At 40.4% G+C, this 20,726-nt stretch overlaps 1 protein-coding gene across 7 annotated transcripts in view; it reads right to left on the bottom strand.

Moving 5' to 3' along the window:
• The window catches only part of LOC137848625 (oncostatin-M-specific receptor subunit beta-like), a 33,283-nt gene extending 16,779 nt beyond the window's left edge, over window positions 1-16,504 (bottom strand). For 2 of the 7 annotated variants that reach the window (XM_068667886.1, XM_068667890.1), the window contains exons 1-5: window positions 16,347-16,500; window positions 12,824-12,968; window positions 7,012-7,109; window positions 2,784-2,944; window positions 159-318 (exon numbers count right to left, since the gene is read on the bottom strand). In XM_068667886.1, coding sequence (XP_068523987.1) covers window positions 159-318; window positions 2,784-2,944; window positions 7,012-7,109; window positions 12,824-12,873 — 469 coding nt within the window. In that variant the 5' untranslated portion in view covers window positions 12,874-12,968; window positions 16,347-16,500. Of the gene's footprint in view, window positions 1-158; window positions 319-2,783; window positions 2,945-5,661; window positions 5,797-7,011; window positions 7,110-12,823; window positions 12,973-14,114; window positions 14,248-16,346 lie in introns of those variants that run through there. The other 5 variants (XM_068667889.1, XM_068667888.1, XM_068667887.1 and 2 more) reach the window with 5 other exon arrangements.
• Window positions 16,505-20,726: the final 4,222 nt, after the last annotated feature.

Genomic DNA, 20,726 nt, shown 5'->3' with positions numbered 1-20,726 from the left:
AGAGTTGGTTAGTGCTTAGATATAAGAGTTCCAATGCATTCTTGATTTGAAGTTGTCTCTCCTGAGTTGGGCTTTGTTATTGAAGTCATCCGCAAGTTAAAATATAGCTTTGTACTGGAAAAAATAAAGCCAATGTTGCAAGGTCTTGTTTTGCTCACCCAGGACAGTCTCCCATGGACTCCACTGACTCCAGATTTTTGACGCTTCTGCTTTACTTCTGATTCTCACTGAGTGTGACATACACTCCAAAGGTAAATCTGAATCCCATATCCAATGAAGAGGCTTTCCTGATTTATTAAGCGTCACATTATGAAAATCCTATAAAGAGAAGCCAGTAAGGCAAATTATTGAAAATACAGCAGTATGTAGATACTTTGGACGTATGCTCAGGAGTGAGAGAGAGAAAAGGTTTAAATGAGGAAAATGGTTTTGAAAAATAAGTCTCTGAAATCCCACCTGATGCTTGTGATCTCACTCTAAGTGGTGGATTACAAATCTGCACTAGCAGTGGTGGAGTGATGGAGACAGTGGCAAGGCTACTTGGTTCTAATGACATAATTGTGTGGTGTGTCAGGCCCCATTTCTCAAAAAATGGATTCACTTCCAGGGACTTTCATTGGGTTCTATCTGCCTGCTATCACATCACTCTGCACACATGCTGCTGCCTGCAGGTGCACTTTGTCCAATGCTCTGGATTACAGCAAGCATCTGCACTGGTCAGTAAGGAATTATGCAGATATTAATCTAATTGTAGTTCTGAGGCACAGCGTCTGAGGACCATCAGTGCCAGGAAGAGTAGGAAAATACCTACCTGATTCCCTCCAGATGTTTGCTGTAATAAGCATACGTAAGAAACATGAAAGAACACAGCCAAAAGTGTAAAGAGCTCCACAAAGGTAATAGAAGAAGGATGGCCTAATATGTAAAACGGAGTTCAAAAATCATCAGAGCAAAACACTCTCTAACATGTCAAACATTTTTATATTGAACCATATGAATGCAGGCAAAGAGAAAAAAAAAAAGTCTGCTGAGCTCTTAAGTGAAAATATCCTACAAATTTCTCTCAGCACATACCTACTATGTCCTACCGGTGTTTTAGTGGGCTGCACTAACACAGAGCACTGCAATTCAAACTAACCAGGGCACAAGGTAGTAACACAGACAGATGAAAAGGTAGCCCGAGTATGAATCTTTGCTGGCATAACAGCCCATAAGAGGCAGGAAAAAAGTCTCAAAAATTGTATTAGTCACCTGTAATTATAAATACGTTTCAGAACAGAACATACATTTCAGTAGTTCTTAGAGCAACTACACCAAATTCTGATCATATAGATCTGTGCTGCTCCAGTGAACTCTACCAGAGCCCTGACTCACCCTGACAGCTAGGCAACTACTCCCCATCACTGCTTTCCATCAGCAACACCTGCACTTTCATAACAGTGCCACTTTGAGAAGAACTCTCTAATCACTTCACAATTTAATTTTTCAGTTGAAGCGTGTTGACAGTTGTACAGTCTAACTGTGAAAGTCACACAGACTGTACTCACTTTGGTATGAGCAGACTGTCAGGGTTCCTTTATTGGTACACAGACTTCAGAAAAACACAGAAGCAAATAAATTCCTGTGTTGCACTGACATTCAAAATATCCTGTTTATTTACCAAGTCATCTTTATTATGAGTAACATTACAAATTCTGTTCTTGGATTCAAAAAACTTTCCTTTAACAAGTTAACAAGAGTTTGCTGGAAGGATACTCAAAAAAAAAAAAAAAAAAAGGAAAAAGAAATAATAATAATCATATGGACAGTATAAAAAGCCCTTCTCCAATTTATATCATTTCTCAAAAATAACAGTTCCGAAAGAGTTGGAGCTGTTTTCTGTTTTTACTAAGTTTTAACATGTGTATTTAATCTCATTCCATAGTTCAATCAGCAGATGACTCATAAAAAGCTGTAACATCCCTAAGACATGCATTTAGTTCCCAAAAGATTCTGCCAGCTCCAAGGAGAGGAAATTATCTTGGGAGACAAAAATTCTCACATGAAGTCACAGACTTCAAAAAAAAAAAAAAAAATCCAGAGCAGGCCTAAGCCATAACGATTTGGGTGATGGTATCTTTATTTCTTCAGAAAAGTTGAGTGCTTCAGGTGTTAAAGAAAGTTACCAGGACAGGGATTTCACAAAAGAGACATAACTACCTTCTTCCCTAAACAGAAGAGTTTGATATAAGGTCATTGCTGACAGGGCCAAGTACTAGGCCAAGGTCTTAAAAGGCCTCGGTCACACTGAGACTATGCTGTTTGGTTTGTAAGGTGAGAGGAGTTGCACCAACACATGACTCATTCTGAATTTGTCCCCAGTGACATTTAGTAATCATGCTACAAAAATGCCTGCCTTCAGGAGGAAAGAAAGATTTTTTCTGGGAGGCTGCTTAGGGGACCTGCACCTTGGAAGGGATTTAGATCTCCTAAGTCTGCCCTCCACAGCCTCTAAATAAAGATACACAAGGCATAGCTATATTCTGCTCATGTGGAAATTACCTCTTCAATTGAGACAATATTTTGTTTTCACAAAAACTGGACATAACATTAAACCAAGTCTGTCACCTAGTGAAATATGGACGTACTTCTAGTACAGTTTTGGAGATACTGTGTAGTAAGTCATAAACCTGAGGCAGAGAGATCTGTATATGCACCTGAGCATATGATTTTCCTTTGGTTTCTTTTGTAATGCAAATATCTAATATATCTTGAATAAATAAATAATTAAATAAAACACTTACTGTCCACACCGTAGCTTCATCTGCTCGATGGACTTGTATTTCAAAAGACATTGCTAGTTCAGCATCATGCGCTGTCTTGTCAACATCCCATTCCACAAGCAGATGCTGAAGAGCCAAATCCTTGGAAACGTTAAAGTATGTTACAGGAAACATAAGGGATCCTAGCAGCACAAAAAGGACACAAAAATATTAATGTTTATGTATGCCTTAGTCCTTCAAATGTTGGTAAGCTGCAAAAGACTGAAAATTTCCACACTACCCTTTTTTGGGAGTCATTAGGAAAGGCAAAGGAACGCAATGAAGGGCAATGGGCACAAACTGGAACACAGGAGGATCAAGGCCCCTGCTCTTAATATCAAAATCAGTTATAATCTTTCATCGTAAGGCATCAGAAGGCTAAAACAAGGCTCCTGAATCTACTCAATAGCCCCCCATCATTATTTTGGGTGTGCTCTTTAGTTTCATTATGCCCTCAATTTATTAGCTACTTTATCAGAATATCAATCTTTCTCTTTACAATCTAATGAAGAACAACAACACAGTACACTAACAGGGACTAAATCCCAGGAAATTCCAACACACAGCAAGCCTCTAAATGTTAGGGAAGAAAATCCAGACTCATTTTTACTCTGTGATGTAACGAATATTGAACTAGTTAATGCAAATGGACTTTGTGGGCCTGGGTTTAATTCCCAAGGTAAACTACAGGTTAGAAGTCAGACTATACTCCTTTTACTTATCAGAAGAGGAAAGGCTCCTCGAGCTTATGAGTGGTTGTTCTTTTCAGGTATCTGTTTTGTCACCACTACACAAAAATTATAAAAATTAAAATAAATACAAATACAAATACAAAAACAAAAACACTTCTTGGAAGAAGTGAAATATCAGTGAGAAATCAAGGTTTCATTGTTCAACCACTGGGTCTCAGAATCAGGTCTGTTGTATCCTAAAAAGTTTTCAAGACAGTATGCACACATCCACCAATGCACATGCATTTTCCTCCTCTGTCAATTCTCACTGCAGCTCTAGTATATAGTTACTGCAAAAAGACAAACATACGTGATTATGTGACAGCAGGATTTGACAGCATTAATGTCTCCTGCAAGGTGACTGCTAAAATGTTTCACATGCAAAAGTAAAATTTCTAGTTTAGCCATGGTTATGGCACAGTGCTTAAAAAACTATCTGCTGCTTGGCAGTTGCTTTTGAATGGCAAATAGTAAATAAATTAAAAAATGGCCATCAGTTTTACACCACATGAGGAAATTCAGCACCTGTGATAATGAGCTGATGTCTGGAATGGAGTAAACAAAGTTGAGGGCCTTGGAATAATTTTCACTTGCCTAAATGATGAAGGAGCAGCAAATCTAGGTCTTACCAGAAAACCGAAATTTTTCTAGCTTCACTGACAAGTACTGACCAGGCACGGAGCCAAGCAGGGAACCAAAGCAATGAAGTGAGCCATAAAATTAACTGTGAAATCAGAGTATCTTATGTTCTTTTGAGAAGGCACAGCCTTACTTTTCGGTCAGCCTTACCTGTACCTTCACCACCCTGTTACCTGAAGCAACATATACGAAGGCTCTGAGGGGATTTTATTTTGTGTATGTAAATGGGCTTGCCAAAATACATGATGAAATTATCTGGACAACAGTTCACGTAAGTTCTAAGTAATTTTTAAGACCTGACCATGGTTTGATCATACGTCAAGCATGCTACTGATTCAACAGGCTTGTGAAAAAGAAAAACATACTGATATCTGATAACTGTTTTTTTTTTTTCAGTTAAAGATTTATAAATCCAAAGTTTGACAAAGCTGTTGTGGTTGCCTCAAACAAAAGTAAATCTGGGTTCTTCTATGGCAGCTTTAAACTCTTCCTTCCACAGAACTCAAACTGGTGTGCATTGCTGTGTGCAATTGCTATGCAATTGAAACCTAACATATTTGTATAATCTGCCTGTGTCTCCATCACAGCTCTTTCATGACAATTCACCTGAGCCAGAACAAGACAGTCTTTCCTTACTCTAGGGAAGAAACCAAGCCTTTGTCTTGTCACAATAAAATAGCTGAGCACTCCCCCTTTAGCAGATGTACACTTAGTGGAGGTCCAGGAGAGAGTCCAGCCAAGGGCCCCTAAGATGATTATGGGACTGGAACATCTGTCATATGAAGAAATTCTCAGAGTGCTTGGACCACTGGAGAAAGGGAGGCTCAGCAATGAGCTTATCGATGTATGCAAGTAACTGAAGGGAGAGTGTACAGAAGATGGAGCCAGGCTCTATTCAGCAGTGCCCAGTGACATGACAAGAGGCAGTGGGCACAAACTGGATCACAGGAGGTTCCTCCTCAACATAAAGAAACAATTCCTTACTGTGAGGGAGACAGAGCATGGGAACAGGAATGCCAGAGAAGCTGAAACTCCTTGGAGACATTCAAAAGCTACAAGGATGTGGTCTGCTTTAGGTGACCAGACTGAGCAGGAGGTTGGACAACATGACCTGCAGAGGTCATATTAAAGAACATAATCACTTAAGATACCAGAGTTCATCTCTTAACAAATGTAAGATGCCTTGAAGTCAGACAGAAGAAAGTTACTGTATACCAGATCAAAAATTAGCTATTGAAACTACGGGTTCTTTGTAAAAGACAAGTACTAAATACGATGTAGTTCCCTCACACCTTTACTTGCCCCTTCAGGGTGCACCATTAAGAGAAAGACTTGCTTATCTACTGAGTTTCCTCTCCTCTGGGTAACTCTAGGTGTAAGTGCCACTACTGTGCTTATTACACTGATGATGTGCTTCCCTCTCTTCTCTCCATATGCATCTTTCTGTTCAAGCTAAAAATCTCATCCTGTTTCACACCATGGAGACCTACCTGCCAAGTTTAATTACTTTGCCCAAAACAAAGCTCTCATTGGTTTCTGTTTTCTTTTCTCCATCTGCACAAGTGTCCCTCCATTATCTCCTTTTATTTGGATGACCTCACAGAACTTAAGATGGTCACCAGTCAGGGCTCACACACAGTACCAATAAAAAGCACAAACAATATAGCCATGAATTTTTCTAGAGTCCAAGATCTTGAACACCACTGAATTACAATTTGGGAAATAAAGACTTCTGCAGTATAATTTGTGCATGTAGAAATGTTTGCAGCATTCACAGTTGTAACCTTCTCCGCCTAGGAAATTTATATAATCAAGGCATTTTATGACTTGTTTTAACTGAAAGCTAACTCAGACGACATGAATAGCTTTATGATTAACAGCAGAGACTAATTTTACTCCTGAAAAACAGCATGTGAAAACAAGTGACTTAGTTATTGTAACACAGTAACTGTTTGGACTTGCCTGCATTGCAATGGTTTACCACCCTAGGTGTATTGGTAACTAAGTAACTGGCACCTTGCTGGAATGCAGTGTGAACATACATATTTCAACAATGGAAAGAGGAGAAGGGAAAAAAATCTGAAATACGTATGTCACCTCTTTTGTATGATACTAAGTACAATCATACAAAATAATAATAATAATAAATATCAAAAAACTCTATCTCTTAACTCAGTTAAGACAGTATGATTTCTATTGTGAGGAATAAAAATATCCAATAAAAATATTCATTATTTTTTTCCTTTAAATGGAAAACATCCAATAGTACTGCCAGTAGCAAGCATACAAGCAACAGTTTTACCTTAAAATACACAACCTTCTGGAAAATTCCTTACATTCATACATTCATCTTTGTTCTTTCAGAATAGGAATAAATGAGTATTTTTTTCTCCATATTACATGCAGATGTGAAGTGTATGAAATAAAAATGTGGTCCTGAGTTTTATAGGTACGACTAGGAAAGAGCCCATGTAAGGCCTAATGTTTTCACAGATGAGAAAGATGGGAAAGTGAAAGTGAAGGGAAGATGTAGGAAAGCATAAAAGCTGTCAAAGAATAATTATTTAAAGATGACTAAGCACGGATTAAAATCATATGAGAGAGTGGGAACAGATATATAAATACAATCTGGCTTTGCGGCATTGCAAGTAATTGATTCAATGGGAAATTTTGCATGGAGTTACAACTCCATGGTAGTTTTTAAAGTTGCTTCATCTCTGTAACAAAATGAATGATTTGATTAGTCATGTAACATGTTGCTTAATCATAGGAGAGTTACAAATGAGCAAGTCCAAAGCTCCAGTTGTTCAAGGTAGCTTCCAAATGAAAAAGGCATTTACCTTGCTGTGAGTATGCAGTGTGGCAAGTCCTTAGGGGGAGCAGTACTGCCAGAATCATGAAGTGATTCATCATTCGTCTGCCTTTTCCTGCACACGACCTAACAGGAAAGAAGATATTTCTATTTATGTGTTTCTTTTAGGAAAAATATATGCTAGACAACTGTTCAGATACTATTGCTGCATGTAAGAATAAGTAAATAAAATAAATAAAATAAGTAAATAAAAACCCAACCACACAACACTCCAGGCTGTTTGTGAGACATTCAGGAAGAATGGACAAAGAAAGATAAGGAATAAAAACAAACAAACAAACAAACAACTCTTATTTTTTAGAACCTGGTTACAGTGTGGTGAAAAATACATCATGCTTTAAAAGTTCAATTCAATCTAAAGAAATAAAACACAACCACACACAAATATGGTTTTCCTCCACATGTTCTCAAGGAATGTTAAAACTAAAGTTTGTCCTGATGTATTTTTGGCTTTCCTCTTGTGCAAGAAATGAGAAATCCACTCTAAAAAGGAAAAAAGAAATATCAGAGGTGCAAAAGGTCTTCCAGTTTCTGCCCTGCCAAGAAGCTTGGATGATGATGAATCCATGCTTTGGCGAGCATGGTCTCACCCTTTGCCAGCAAGCAGGACACTATATGGAGGGCTACAGTTAGGCTGGAGTTGAAATACCTGTGTTGAAGTCTTAGCACCTTTCACACTATGACAGGATGAAACTCTGACTTGCACAGTTCAGAGCTGTCCTGAGGGACTGACCATGTCAGACCTCATAAAACATAAACATTGCCTGCACATTGCACCATGTGGAAGGGAGAGGCAAACGTTCAGCAGCAGTATGGTTAAAAGCACTCAGAGGGTACAGAAGTACAAATAACAGGAACAGGACTATTGGATACAGTTATCTCTAACTTATGGTTTCCACACTACATTTCTGGAGCTGTGCAGAATATTGATACAGAGAGTTAACTTTAATAACAGAAGTAGAAACTGCTTAGCAGGAAAGATAACCAGAATAACCTTCTGCCCCCACAAAAGCCAAGGACAGAATATTTGCTAATTTCAGAAGTGCCAGGAATTTACTCCAGAACTTCTTCCTGGAAGAAAATCTCCAATTTATTACCTCAGAGCTGCAGAAACTTCAACGATCCTGCCTTAGATTCACTGTGGTTTTGGAAAGCCCTGAATTTCTCTGATGGCTTGAGGTAAAAGATTCAAACCTTTTTCTGACAGCTTCTTAAGGTCAAAGGGAAAACGTGGATGAGTTGAGTACAGGAGCCTTAAGTATCCTTGCTAGAGTGTGCCCCAACTTTCTCCTCATAAGAACAGATGTTTCACATGTCCCCATATATAAATAGTGAGAGTTGCCTTCCTTAATGTATGCACGTCTGCAGTCTTTCTTGCCCATATCTTCAAGAGTATTTGGACAACACTAAAATCAACATGAATAAGAATCTACATAGCTTTGAGTACTCACACTTAATTCACATTGCACCTAAGAGTGTTCCAAGAGCTACAGGCAATCAGCTTCTTCATGAATTCTCAAAGTTTGACTTTTTTTTTTTTTTTTTTAAATGAGCTGATCAAATTTAATATCTAAAAGGAAAAATCATTTGATACATCTCGTTGAAATAACCACTGTAGATTGGCTTTTTGCTACGCAGCAGAATGGCAGGTTAAGTGGCATAGAAAGTTTTCCTAAAGTAGATCGTGCTAAAAATTCTGAAAACTCTTCAGTACATTGTTTTTATTTTGAATTATAGGAAATGAATACAAAGCCAAATCTTGCACACCCTTTCTCAGGAAATCAAAAATAATAATAATGATAATAAATAACTAAATGGCCTTTAAAGGCAATTGAGTTGACCGTACCCTAAGACCAATTTCAAGCAAGCATACTCAGTTAGGTTCAGGGGAGTAACTCCTCACCTAATTATATCAGTGTGAAGAAAACGTGGTCCCACAGGACATTTTGATTTTGTAAACATCTTTGGGTTTGGACACAAATCTGTTTGACCTATTTGTCACATATCACCTAAAAACTACATCCAATGGGAAAGTACTGTGGAAGTCAAAATGCAGTAGAGTACTCGTTAAACTACTTCCTATTTGGAAAAAAAAAAATATATATATCCTTTCCTGCTGTACAGAGGCATTGTCAGCTACTGTACTGAAGTATCTGTCTAATTTAACTACCTCTCTCTGGTCATTTACACTACCGGTTCACTGATGACACATTCTATCTCATTTCTATTGCTGCACACTACAAATACTGTACTCTACTAAAGGAAAGTGAATTATAATAAATGACCATTGGCATATAAACATATTTGGAATTTTACAATGCTTTTCACTATTCCCTGTGTTAATGGTCTCATTTAACACTGTAAAGTAAACTATGATGAAGTGCAACATTGTAGCTGTTAAACAAATTACCATGGAAAAAGCTTTGAAATTCTCTAACAAAAGAGAATATGACTTGTATTGAAATAATAAAATAATTAAGAAGTTATTAAAAAAAAAAAAAAAAGAGAGAGAGAAACAGTCCTTTACTGTACTCATAAAAGAAATATGAGTAATATTTTTACCTAAGTCATCTTGATGCACAAACTTCTGCTCATGTTGAACAAATTAATCATGTACAGTAATTGCAACCAACAAATGTCAAGCGCTTACTCTGTAATATCAATAATTAAATACTGTTATAAAGCAACCATTTAAAAAGTGTCTAAGTTAAAAAAGATTAAAAGAGAATCAAAATATTTGCAGAAAACACATCATCAATGTCATTCAAAGAAAAAAAAAAAAAAAAAACACAATAGTATTGTGATTAACTGCATCTTTGCCAAAAGTGAAAGCAATTGAATAACAAAGGAAGTGGAGTACAGTACTCAGGGAATGCTTTCAGATATCTAAATTCACCACCCTAAAACAGGCAAAGTGCTGCCTCTGAGAACCATTGAGCTACTTCCAAATGCCACAAGAAAAGTGGCAATGTCACAACCATCGTTTTGCCAAATAACTTGGTTGTCTACTTGCTGATCTGAAAAGTTATGGAGCAATGTTCTTTGAGGAATTCCTCACTCGTATGCCACAGTTCTTCTTCTGGGAATGAATCTCTATTGACTCTTTTCTTTGAACCTTAAGAGAAGTCATGTGCTGCCACCACACTCCAGCCTGGAATGCCTGTGACATTTGCTTCCAAGAACCGCAGGTTAAGAACAAGAAGCTCTCATGCCAGAGATTTTGAATATGGACAGCAGACACACAGTTTGAATACTTTTTCTTTTCTAGTTACTTCTGTCATCAAAACAATTTTGAAACAGCTTTTCTCTAGAACCAGAGCCATTCATACAACTGAGTTTTGAAGAACTCCAAGGATGGAGATGACACAGCTCCCCTAGACACCTTGTTCCAGTGCACCTATGAGAATATTTTTTCCCTGTATATTTAAACTGAATTTTCCTTTCTACAATTTGCACTGATTCCTCTTGTCTTTCTGCAAAAGGCTTATTTTTTTCTTCTCCATGATTTCCCATTAGTTGAGTGAGGACAACGGTTAGAGCTGCCCTTAGCTTTTTCTTCTCAAGCCTAAGCAAACTCAGGTCCTGCAGCTACTCCTCCTACGTGTGCTCCAGCCTCCAAGCCCTCCTGGTCACTCTGCTGGACTCTGTCCAGTGTGTTGATCGTCATCATATCAGGAGCCTCAAACTGGACACAGATGTGGCACTACAAGTGCCAAATAAAAGGAAATAACCACTTTACTTTACCTGCTGACTATCACAGAATCACAGAATTTCTAGGTTGGAAGAGACCTCAAGATCATCGAGTCCAACCTCTGACCTAACACTAACAGTCCCCACTAAACCATATCCCTAAGCTCTACATCTAAACGTCTTTTAAAGACTTCCAGGGATGGTGACTCCACCACTTCCCTGGGCAGCCTGTTCCAGTGTCTAACAACCCTTTCGGTAAAGAAGTTCTTCCTAACATCCAACCTAAAACTCCCCTGGCGCAACTTAAGCCCATTCCCCTTTGTCCTGTCACCAGGCACGTGGGAGAACAGGCCAACCCCCACCTCACTACAGCCTCCTTTAAGGTACCTGTAGAGAGCGATAAGGTCGCCCCTGAGCCTCCTCTTCTCCAGGCTGAACAAGCCCAGCTCCTTCAGCCGTTCCTCGTAGGACTTGTTCTCCAGACCCTCACCAGCTTCATCACCCTTCTCTGGACCTGCTCAAGCACCTCCATGTCCTTCTTGTAGCGAGGGGCCCAAAACTGAACACAGTACTCTAGGTGCAGCCTCACCAGAGCCGAGTACAATGCTCTTGCCCAGTACATGGTGACCCACTCTTGCCACCGAAGCCCACTGCTGACTAACATGCAGCAGGTCTGTTTTTGCTGTGTGACTATTCTCAGCTCCCTGACTGCCCTGCTCCCTCCAAATCCAGCCAGCAGGAGTTTGCACCTGTCTCTGCCAAATTTCCTAAGTTTTGTCAGCCCAGTTCATCCTGGTTGTTGTGGTCCCTATAAATTGCATACTTACCTGATGGAGTATCAATTACTTGCATCAATTTGGTGTCATCTGCCAACTATTTAAAGGTGTACTTCATTTCACTGTCCAGAGCACTGATAAAGACGTTAAGTAGCACTGGCTCAATAGGGCACCACTCCAAATGTCTACCAGACATTGACTTTGAAGAACTGATCCTTTAGCCTAACCGTCCAGACAGTTTTTGCCTCCAAATAGTAGTCTACCAATCTATTGCTTTAATTTGGACACATATATACTGTGAAAAAAATCATTAACATCCACTGTTCTGCCCTTGTCCACAGAGCCAGCCATTTCAACATGGGAAATAAATCATGTCATTCATGTTTGACTTCCCCTTAGTAGATCCATGGCATCTGTTCCCAAACACTGTCTTTTCCCTTACATGCCTGGAAATGGCTTTCAGAAAGACTTGCTTCCCAGTAGTCCCAGAGACTGAAGTGAGGCTGACCAGACTGCAGTTTCTTAGGTTTGCTTTCTTGCCATTTTGTGAATATAACACTTGCTTTTTCCAGTCCTCAGGGACTTTCCCCAATTTCCAGAACTCTTAACAAAAAAGACAGTGAACAGACTCTTAAAAGAGCCACCGAACCATTTGATGATTCTGTTACAATTCTGCTCTCTGACGTCTTACTCTGTGCCTACACAGTTACTATTCTGTGTTTATACAAATTAACTTGCATCTTCAGATGGACACTGGGTCTCACTGGTGAGGAATTCTGAATAGTTTCACAAAAGTTCCACAGTACTTTGAAGCATGACTCAATAAAAAGATGACACAATCAGGCCCTTAGATTTTGTATTTACACTTGAAGTGAAACATTGGTCTCAGATAACATAAAGGAGGTTTAAAGTATATATTAAAAAAATTACACTATGAGCCACTTCTGTAATGTGAATATAACATAATATACACAAAAATTAAGATAAGCCTGTTATCATTTATTTTAGAAAAATAATGCCACATTAGTTTGTTTCAATTTTACACACACACACACACACAAAAACAAAAAACAAAAACAAAAACATTTTTCTTCAAAATATTTTCTATTTACTGATTTACATACTTACCGTACTTGCAGAAAAGTATACTTATGCTTAGACAATACATTTGACTACAATGCAAACCAATGTTCTAAAGAGGTTCTCAGAAAGAAACCAAAATGAAAGAAAAAAAAAGGAACATCCTTATGCATGAAATGTATGAAATGAATAGGGATCATGTATAAGGAACATCCTTATACATGAGATGCTAACCTGTTTTCAAATGTAATTTTCTTATGAAAACTTCTTCTACTGGTCTTCATTCTACAGTCACCCTGCTGATTTCTTTACCCCTCACCTGTTCCATTCAGTTCTTTCTCTCGTTGCTTATGCTCTACTTTCCTCATCCACCTCTCTCCTTCCTCACGGAAATACGCAAATGGAAGCAAAGAAGATTAAATTACTGCTATTGGTGACCTAGGAAAATTTACTCTGTGCAGTGAAGGTTGTTGGAAGAGAATCACATGAATGCTCTCAGCCAGGAGCCACCAGGCCTCATAGATGTCTGGATGCCAAAAGAAAGCATAGACGAATAGATGCATTTAAATTAAAAATGACTTTTAGCAAGACAGCACCTAATAAAACTTACTGAGACAAGGCAAAAAGCAAGATGGCATGCAGCCCACTCCCCAAAACACATGCAAAATAAACACATGCAAAAAAAAAGTCATGTTTTTTCTTGGTTTTGCTTTAAGATGGGAAGGAGAGGCAGTGGTCCACAGAATGCCTGGTGTTTCCAAGGGACACAAAGCAAAAGCAGATGACAGTGACTTTCTCTGTACTGCAATGTACTTTCTCTACACTGCAGTACACATCTTCAAGTGTTATCTGTTGGCTTAAAACTACACAAGCTTTAAGCAAACTTTTCTGTTTCACCCCTCTGACTTTCTTAGGCAGCACTGTATCAGTGACAATTTAGCTAAGTAGTCTGCCAGCTTCCCCAGTCCACTCTAATTCTTCACCAGCATTAGCAACAGTATCTCTAGTTCTCATTTCTGTGATGAAATCGAATTACTGGAACAACATGTGAAATGATCTATAAAATCAGGGATAATACTAAGCCTTAGGCTGAGGATGATTGGGCACAAAATGATCTGTCAGAGCTACAAAAGTTAATTGCACAAGAAATTTTTCATTTTACCCCCCCTTTCTTGTTGCCCTTCTAAAAATTCTGTGCAGGAAACAAAGTAGACAGGTGTCTTGTCGGACTGTAGCCTGCACCACTGATAGTTTTTTCCAACTCTTGAATACATATTCTACTTGTAACCCTTCTATGGGAAAAGTTCCCTTGCCAAGTAACCTGAGGTGTAATAAGACAGGTACAAATGGATTCAGGACTCCCCAGTAATCAATCCTGATAGATTTATCAGTAGCGCAGAACATTTTGGAGACCTGGAAGCAACCATAATAATATTATGCAGCAACAGGAATTGTTCAGAGAACTGACAACTGCAAGCAATCACTCAAGAAGTGGAGAAGTGGAGACAACACAGGAACAAATTACCTTAGGAAGAGATAAAATCTCTTCCTGCAGGTAATTTGCAAATAGTCTAAATAAATATCTTTAGTTAAAATGTTTCTTCTTCAGAGAAAAAAGTTTGTTTAGATGATTGCTGTAAGTCCCTTGCTGGCCAATGCTTTCATGATTCCATGGAAAAGAGGAAAAAGAAATTCCAATTATTCATCTCGTAAATATGCTTAAGATAAACATTTTGACAAACCTCTCTTCCAAGGCACTAAAGCACCAAAATTCAACTGAAACCTCTTTCAGGATCAGGGTCATGGCATTCATGAGCCGGCGGCAGGGAGCTGGAGCTGTATGGTGCATGTACTGCTGCAGTGCCTGGAATACACGTGTGTCTAAGAAAGGGAGGTCCCTTCTATTAATTCACCATAGATTTGATCTGCCTTGTCTTTGTCACGTCACATATTCCAAATCATGCTTCATACAACTTTAATTTCTCAGCCATCCTTTGCTTGTTTAAGACAGCTGCCACCTACAACCCAAATCCTGAAATGAGCCAAAGCTTGTACACAGGCTGGGAAAAGAAACACTTTCAGTCCCTATGATCCAGAAAAGTTTAAAGGAGAGTATTAGACAGAGACACTAAACCATGAGCACTATCAATCAAATTTTCCCAAACCAGATGTGGAAGAGGACTGTCACTGACGCAAATGCACTAATAACAAACATTTGGATTCATACAACATTTTTCATCATATAGTCCTATTCTAAGTCCTATTTAGCAGAAAAAACAGACTAAGGACAGGAACCACAATCCTTGCCAGGCAACACTAGGTCACTATCAGAACTGATATGTTTAGCATCAAAACCTATCATTATAAGCTCCTTCCGTAGCCAGCAGAGAGAAAGAGGCAGCTGTAGAGAGGACTAACTCATCCCCTGCAGGCATTTTTTTCTCTTAGACAGATAACTAGATACGTGCCAAAAAGATCTAGAATGATGTAAGCATTTGTACAAAGATTTGTAAACGATTTGTACAAAGACCCTGGACTGAAGTGTGTTGCTGCTCTCCTGACTCTGCAATCCCCAATATCACATCCTCCCTTGCAAATGAATAGCACAGAGCTGACATCTGACTCTGGCAGCTTTACTTGCCCTCGAAGCAGGGAGCAGTGTCGAATCATCTGAAACTTTGTGAGTTTTGGTAAAGTAGCATCTGCCAAAGCATCCTGCAATTAAACAGCTCATTCTTTAAAATAAATGTCACACAGTTTATACAAAATGTGATTTGCAACAATTCTGGAAAAAAAAAAAAAAAGTGAATATTTGAGATCTAATTCCACAGCAGATGAACAGTGCTTTTAGTCCTTGCACTCAAGTCTTCTTCCTCCAAGTAATTTTAAAGATAGTTTCAATAACACTTAGCTTATTCTTATTTGCAGAAAATATAACTGCTTATAAGACACTGAAAGCTCCTAAAAAGCCTTTGAGATTTCCATGAGTGAACAACAAGATTTAAAAAGCTGCATATGGAAGAAAGGATTTTATATAATTAAGGTCTGATACGCATACAATCACTTCATTACTTAGGGATAACTTTATCTCCCGTATTTTGATACAGAGAAAGCTCTTTGATGTTGTTCTTCCGAAGAGCTTTGCCAGAACAGGAAAACATTACTTCGGATTTGTCCCACGAGGGCTGAAATCCAAACAAAAATCTAATTAAACCGGGGAGGAAAAACGGGGGCTTTTTTCTCAGTTCCTATGATCCAGGAAAGTTTAAAGGGGAGCGTTAGACAGGGACACGGAGCCGTAAGCTCTCTCTGACACCTGGGCTGCCACAGCCCGCATCTCGCCGAGCACTGCAGGCACGGTTTGCTCGCAGTGTGAGGAGCTGCGGGAGCAGCAGCCAGCCCTGCCACAAGAAGTCTACATAAAAAAGCAGGACGGAAAGTTTGCGCCCCAAAACAGCCCGGCCACACCGACCACGGTGGAGCTGACAGGAACCCACGGTGTTTGCTCGCGCTGCCCTGGGGTGCTTCATGACGGGCTCCGAAGGCAGGCGGGCAGCGGCGGCATCCCCGCTCCTCCTGGCTCCGGTGGCGGGGGAGCGGCAGGCGCTGAAGCCCGTTTTGGGGCGGCCGGAATAGCGGGGAGCCGCCGAACCCCTAAAATGATGAAATTGCTCCCGAAAAAGGCGGCGGGGAAGGGGTGAACCCCCTCAGCGAGGCCGGCTGCTGGGAGGGAGAGGGGGAGCCCGGTACAACTCACCTGCAGCTCCCTCAGGACCCCGGGGGGGAACACGTCTACCCCCGGCAGGACGTGCCGGGAAGGGCGACGGCGAAGCGGGGCAGGGCGGCCCCTCCTTCCGCGGGCAGGCTGGGTGAGGAGCGCCTCAGGAATTTCCTCCTGGCTCCGGGAAGCACGGCCGGGCTCCCCTGGCCGCCCTCCCGGAGGCGGGCGGGTCCCGCCTCCCTCAGCTCCTCAGGGCTCGCCGCCATCTTCGCGCTCCTCGAGGGGACGCCATGAGGGGCTGTGTCCCCGCGGCTCCTGGGCTGGCCAGGGCTGGGGGTTCGGCAGCAGCCCGCACGGTTCCTCCAGCTGTCTGCCCAAAATCCTGCTGAGGAACCAGGGTTTGGTGAAGGGTGTGGTTCATCAGGCCGAACTCTACTCTCTCCACGCCACGGGAGGGAGATGAGTCTTTCTCCACATCCATTTCCCGGTGCTTCATGAGCACAACTGGCACGGTGTGAGGTGTTCAGAGAAGGACGTGCCCCAGGCTCGCTGGGTCACCACTTCCATCGCGTGACTGAACCGTCAGAAGGCTTCCTTCAAGCCTAGCACTTGTCCTTCTCAGTGTGTTCAAAGTGAAGGTTTCCCCGGTTTGTAGCAGTTTTAAGTAAAAGAAGTCTTCTGTCTCTTGGTAACTTTTTCCTAAGCTGCTTTTATAGGTTAAACTTTATTCAGGCATTCTGTCAGTTTTCATTGCACTCCTGATTGTCACCAGTTCTTGGACCTTGGTTACTTTTCTCTCAGTAGGATGTGGACTGAGAAGTCTTCACACCCAGTATTACTTTTCTACCTCCTTATACATAGTTTACCTTCTTTTCATAAGCTGTCAACATGTTGCACTAAGGCACCCTGATCATTTTCTTCTGAATTGTTCTCCAGAGGGATGTTCCCCACCCACTATTAAGTAATACCCTGCTGCTTTAGTCAGGTTTTCTTTCCTTTTTTTTTTTTTTTTTTTTTTTTTTTTTTTTTTTTTTTTTTTATAGTCAAGCAAATGATCTCCTGTGAGAGAACAGTCTTATTCCTCAGTGTCGCTCTGGAGAATTACATCTATTTTGCCCATAGAGTTCCTGCACATGGTGAGTCATGTAAACTGAACTTGTCATAGATGGTCACTGGTTACTGATTTTGCATTGCCCACATGGATGTTTGGAGTAGTACTAGTACTAAACATCTACTGCTCCATCAGAATGCAGAGGGGTTAAGTACACAAAAGGTCATCTAACTGCATAGTTCTACTGAAAATTCAAGTCACAGATGTCTAAAGATCAGATGCCAAAATTCTGACGTGTTTCTTCTCTTTCCATTTTTTTTTTCCCTTATGCTCATTAGCAACTTCATAAAGTTAATAAATAAGTTAATAAATTCTGTCTTCTAATGTGTTTAGATAGTATAATTAGAAAAGCATACTGAAAATTTGTCAATTCTATATGTGAGAGTAGGCTTTGAATAATATGCAATAAATATAACATGGGAGGTTCATACATTAAACTGGCAGGAAAAATGGCATATCGTATAATGAAAACTGAAGGAAATAAACTAAGACAGCTTTGTTCTAGTGTGTTTTTAAATTTTGAATAGGTGTAATTGAACTCCTTTTGGCCTTTCAGTGTAGGGGTGGAAAAAATTATACATACTATTTTAAAGATAATATATGTCATTTTCTGCTTTAAGACCCCAGGTCTGCAATTGAAAGTGTTTCTTCTTTTAGGCCTTTACTGGAGATACATGTTAAAAAATCTGCTAATATTTTTAATGGCACCTTAATCATTTCAACTCCGCTGTGGATTACAAGTTTAAACCTCCTCTCACCTGACTGGGTAGCAGCAGTTACGACTGATGTTGTTTTTCCACACTGATCCACATAATCTAGGAATTCTAGCATTAGCAATGTAGTAGCTTATCCTTTCTGAATGCACCATACTTCTAAACTGTCTTCTCACTGCTGTCTAGGTACTGATCAGTTCAGGGTACTGTTTAGTATCTAAATATCTAACAAGTTACAGAATAATATTTATAAAGAATTTATAGAGTATTTCAAAAAACAAGTTGCCAGATTTTTCATATTTGAGGCAGGAAAACTGAAATATAATAGAAAAGCACACAGTTAAATCTGGCACTTCAATGTACAGTGTTACAATGTCTAAAAAACTTGTTAAAAAACTTGTCCCAAGTTAGGTCCCAAAGTTCTTTGTATACTGAATCATATAAATGTAGATTGTGAAGGCACAGACAAAGACATCCATTCCAGCCTGAGATCCTTTTTCTCTTTAACTTCAGCTCTGAATTTCCCCCACCCACTCTTGGATGTACAGTTGCTCACATACATGTGTCCACAGCCCTGCTCTGATATGACACAGCTGCATAACCTTAACTCAGACTGCTATGAGATAGTTGTGAGAACATTTGTAGAGAGATAAGGAAGAAATACAGAAAGAAACAGGGCTGTTGACATGAGATCAATGGCAGTTCAAGGATTCAGGAGGGAAAACACCAGCATGAACAGTTATAAAATCCCAAAAGGAAAAATCACCTGGGGAAGGCTAGTCAGTCTAGTCTGGGATTAGCTGGGAAACAATATGTCTTATCATCATTGTTGATGGAGCTGGTGGAGGGTAACAACTGGGCAATGCTGAGAATCCTGTCCAGGGAGCCATGGGAAGTGACCCTTCCCATTCTTCTTCATGCCTTCCTGCCCTGCAAAGGCTTCTTAGGCATGCCGGCATAGTAATGCTTAGTCTAACAGCTCATTAAACCCTAGCTAGCTTTTGTGTGTGTTAGCCAACAAGTAACTGCTTTATTTTGAATTATGTATATTCTTTTTACAGAGCATCTGCACTTGCCTTAAAGTGTCCGAACAAACTGGCCATAATACAACTCCCATTCAAAGCAGGCATTCATCTGCCTGGAAAACCTTCAAGAATGGCAATTTCAAAACCTTCCTAGGTGACCTGTTCTAGCACTGTACTTTCCTTCTAGAGAAGAAGTATTCTCAGTATTCATCCTAAGCATCTCAAAGCACAATTTCAGACTGTCGCCTCTCTCTATTTTATTCATTTGCCATTTCCAAGAAAAGTTGCTTGTCCGCTTTGTAACTGTTTTTCAGATAGTTGTAGGTTGCCTTTAGGTGGCCTCTTAGCCTCCACCTTGGAAAAATAAGCAGGTTTGCAGTTCATATGCTCTAAGTCTTGGTACCCCTCTGCTGTATTTTCTCCTGTTTCTCAACACCTCACTTGAACTAAACTGCCTAGAACTGGACACAGTATTCCAGTTTCCTCACAGCAGATTAGAGGGACTGTCATAGCTCTGCACCTGCACACAGGGCTCTATCATGACTCCTGTTTGATCCCCATGCTGTATCACTTCTAGTGGGCATGCAGATATGATGATTTCTCCCATAAGTATGAGAGCTTCACCCATAAAGCTTTCAGCTTCCTTTATGTGTGCATAAGCTTGGGGTGGCTGCCAACAAGTCCTCCACTTCCCACTTATGTATAAATGCTTGAGAGGAGGGTATTGAGGATGGCGCCAGTCTCTTTTCACTTGTGCCCAGCAACAGGACGAGAGGCAGCAGGCACAAACTGAAGCACAGGATGTTCCGGCTGAATATGAGAGGGCACTTCTTTACTGTGAGGATGACAGAGCACTGGGACAGGTTGCCCAGAGAGGTTGTGGAATCCCCTTCTCTGGAGATATTCAAAACCCACCTGGATGCCATCCTGCACAATGTGCTCTGGGTGATCCTGCTCAGCAGGGTCACTGGACTAGATGATTTTCAGAGGTCCCTTCCAACCTCAGCCATTCTGTGATTCTGTGATTCCCTCACTTCATTGTCAGTCATCATCTCTCTCCCCAGTATTCCTAGTTTAAAGATCTCTTTGGGATGGCCAGCTTGTTGGTAAAGACATTTTTGCCCTACTTAGTCAGGTTGCTCTCATCTCCCAGCAGTCCTCAACAAGTGTCCCATGATCATAAAATCTGACTCCTTTGTGTTGACACCAGCTGTGCAAACATATATTGATCCTCAGAAGTCTCCACTTCCTGAAGAAACCTTTTCCCTTCTGTGGTAGGGTTGAGGAGGCACCACCTGAGTTCACATGCCCTTAAGCATCTCTTCCAAGTCAAACGTTCACACTTGATACACTCAGGGTCTCCTCTCATAGCGTCATCGGTGCCCACCCACATGCAAGATCAGCATGAGATACTAGTGTCAGTACCAGGCAAGCTCTAGCAGTCTCTCTCTACACTATGTCCTGGATTAAAGTTCCAAGATGTTTTGATGTTTTGTTAAACAGAGTTCCCAAGCCTTCATCTGCATCTGTGACACTGAGCCTATTCTGTAGCTGCACGTTTGCAGGC

The sequence above is a fragment of the Anas acuta genome, chromosome Z (genome assembly GCF_963932015.1).
Source record: "Anas acuta chromosome Z, bAnaAcu1.1, whole genome shotgun sequence".
In the NCBI taxonomy this organism is placed as follows: domain Eukaryota; kingdom Metazoa; phylum Chordata; class Aves; order Anseriformes; family Anatidae; genus Anas; species Anas acuta.
The sequence above is the reverse complement of the archived record's forward strand: the minus strand, read 5'-3'. Positions and strand labels throughout refer to the sequence as shown.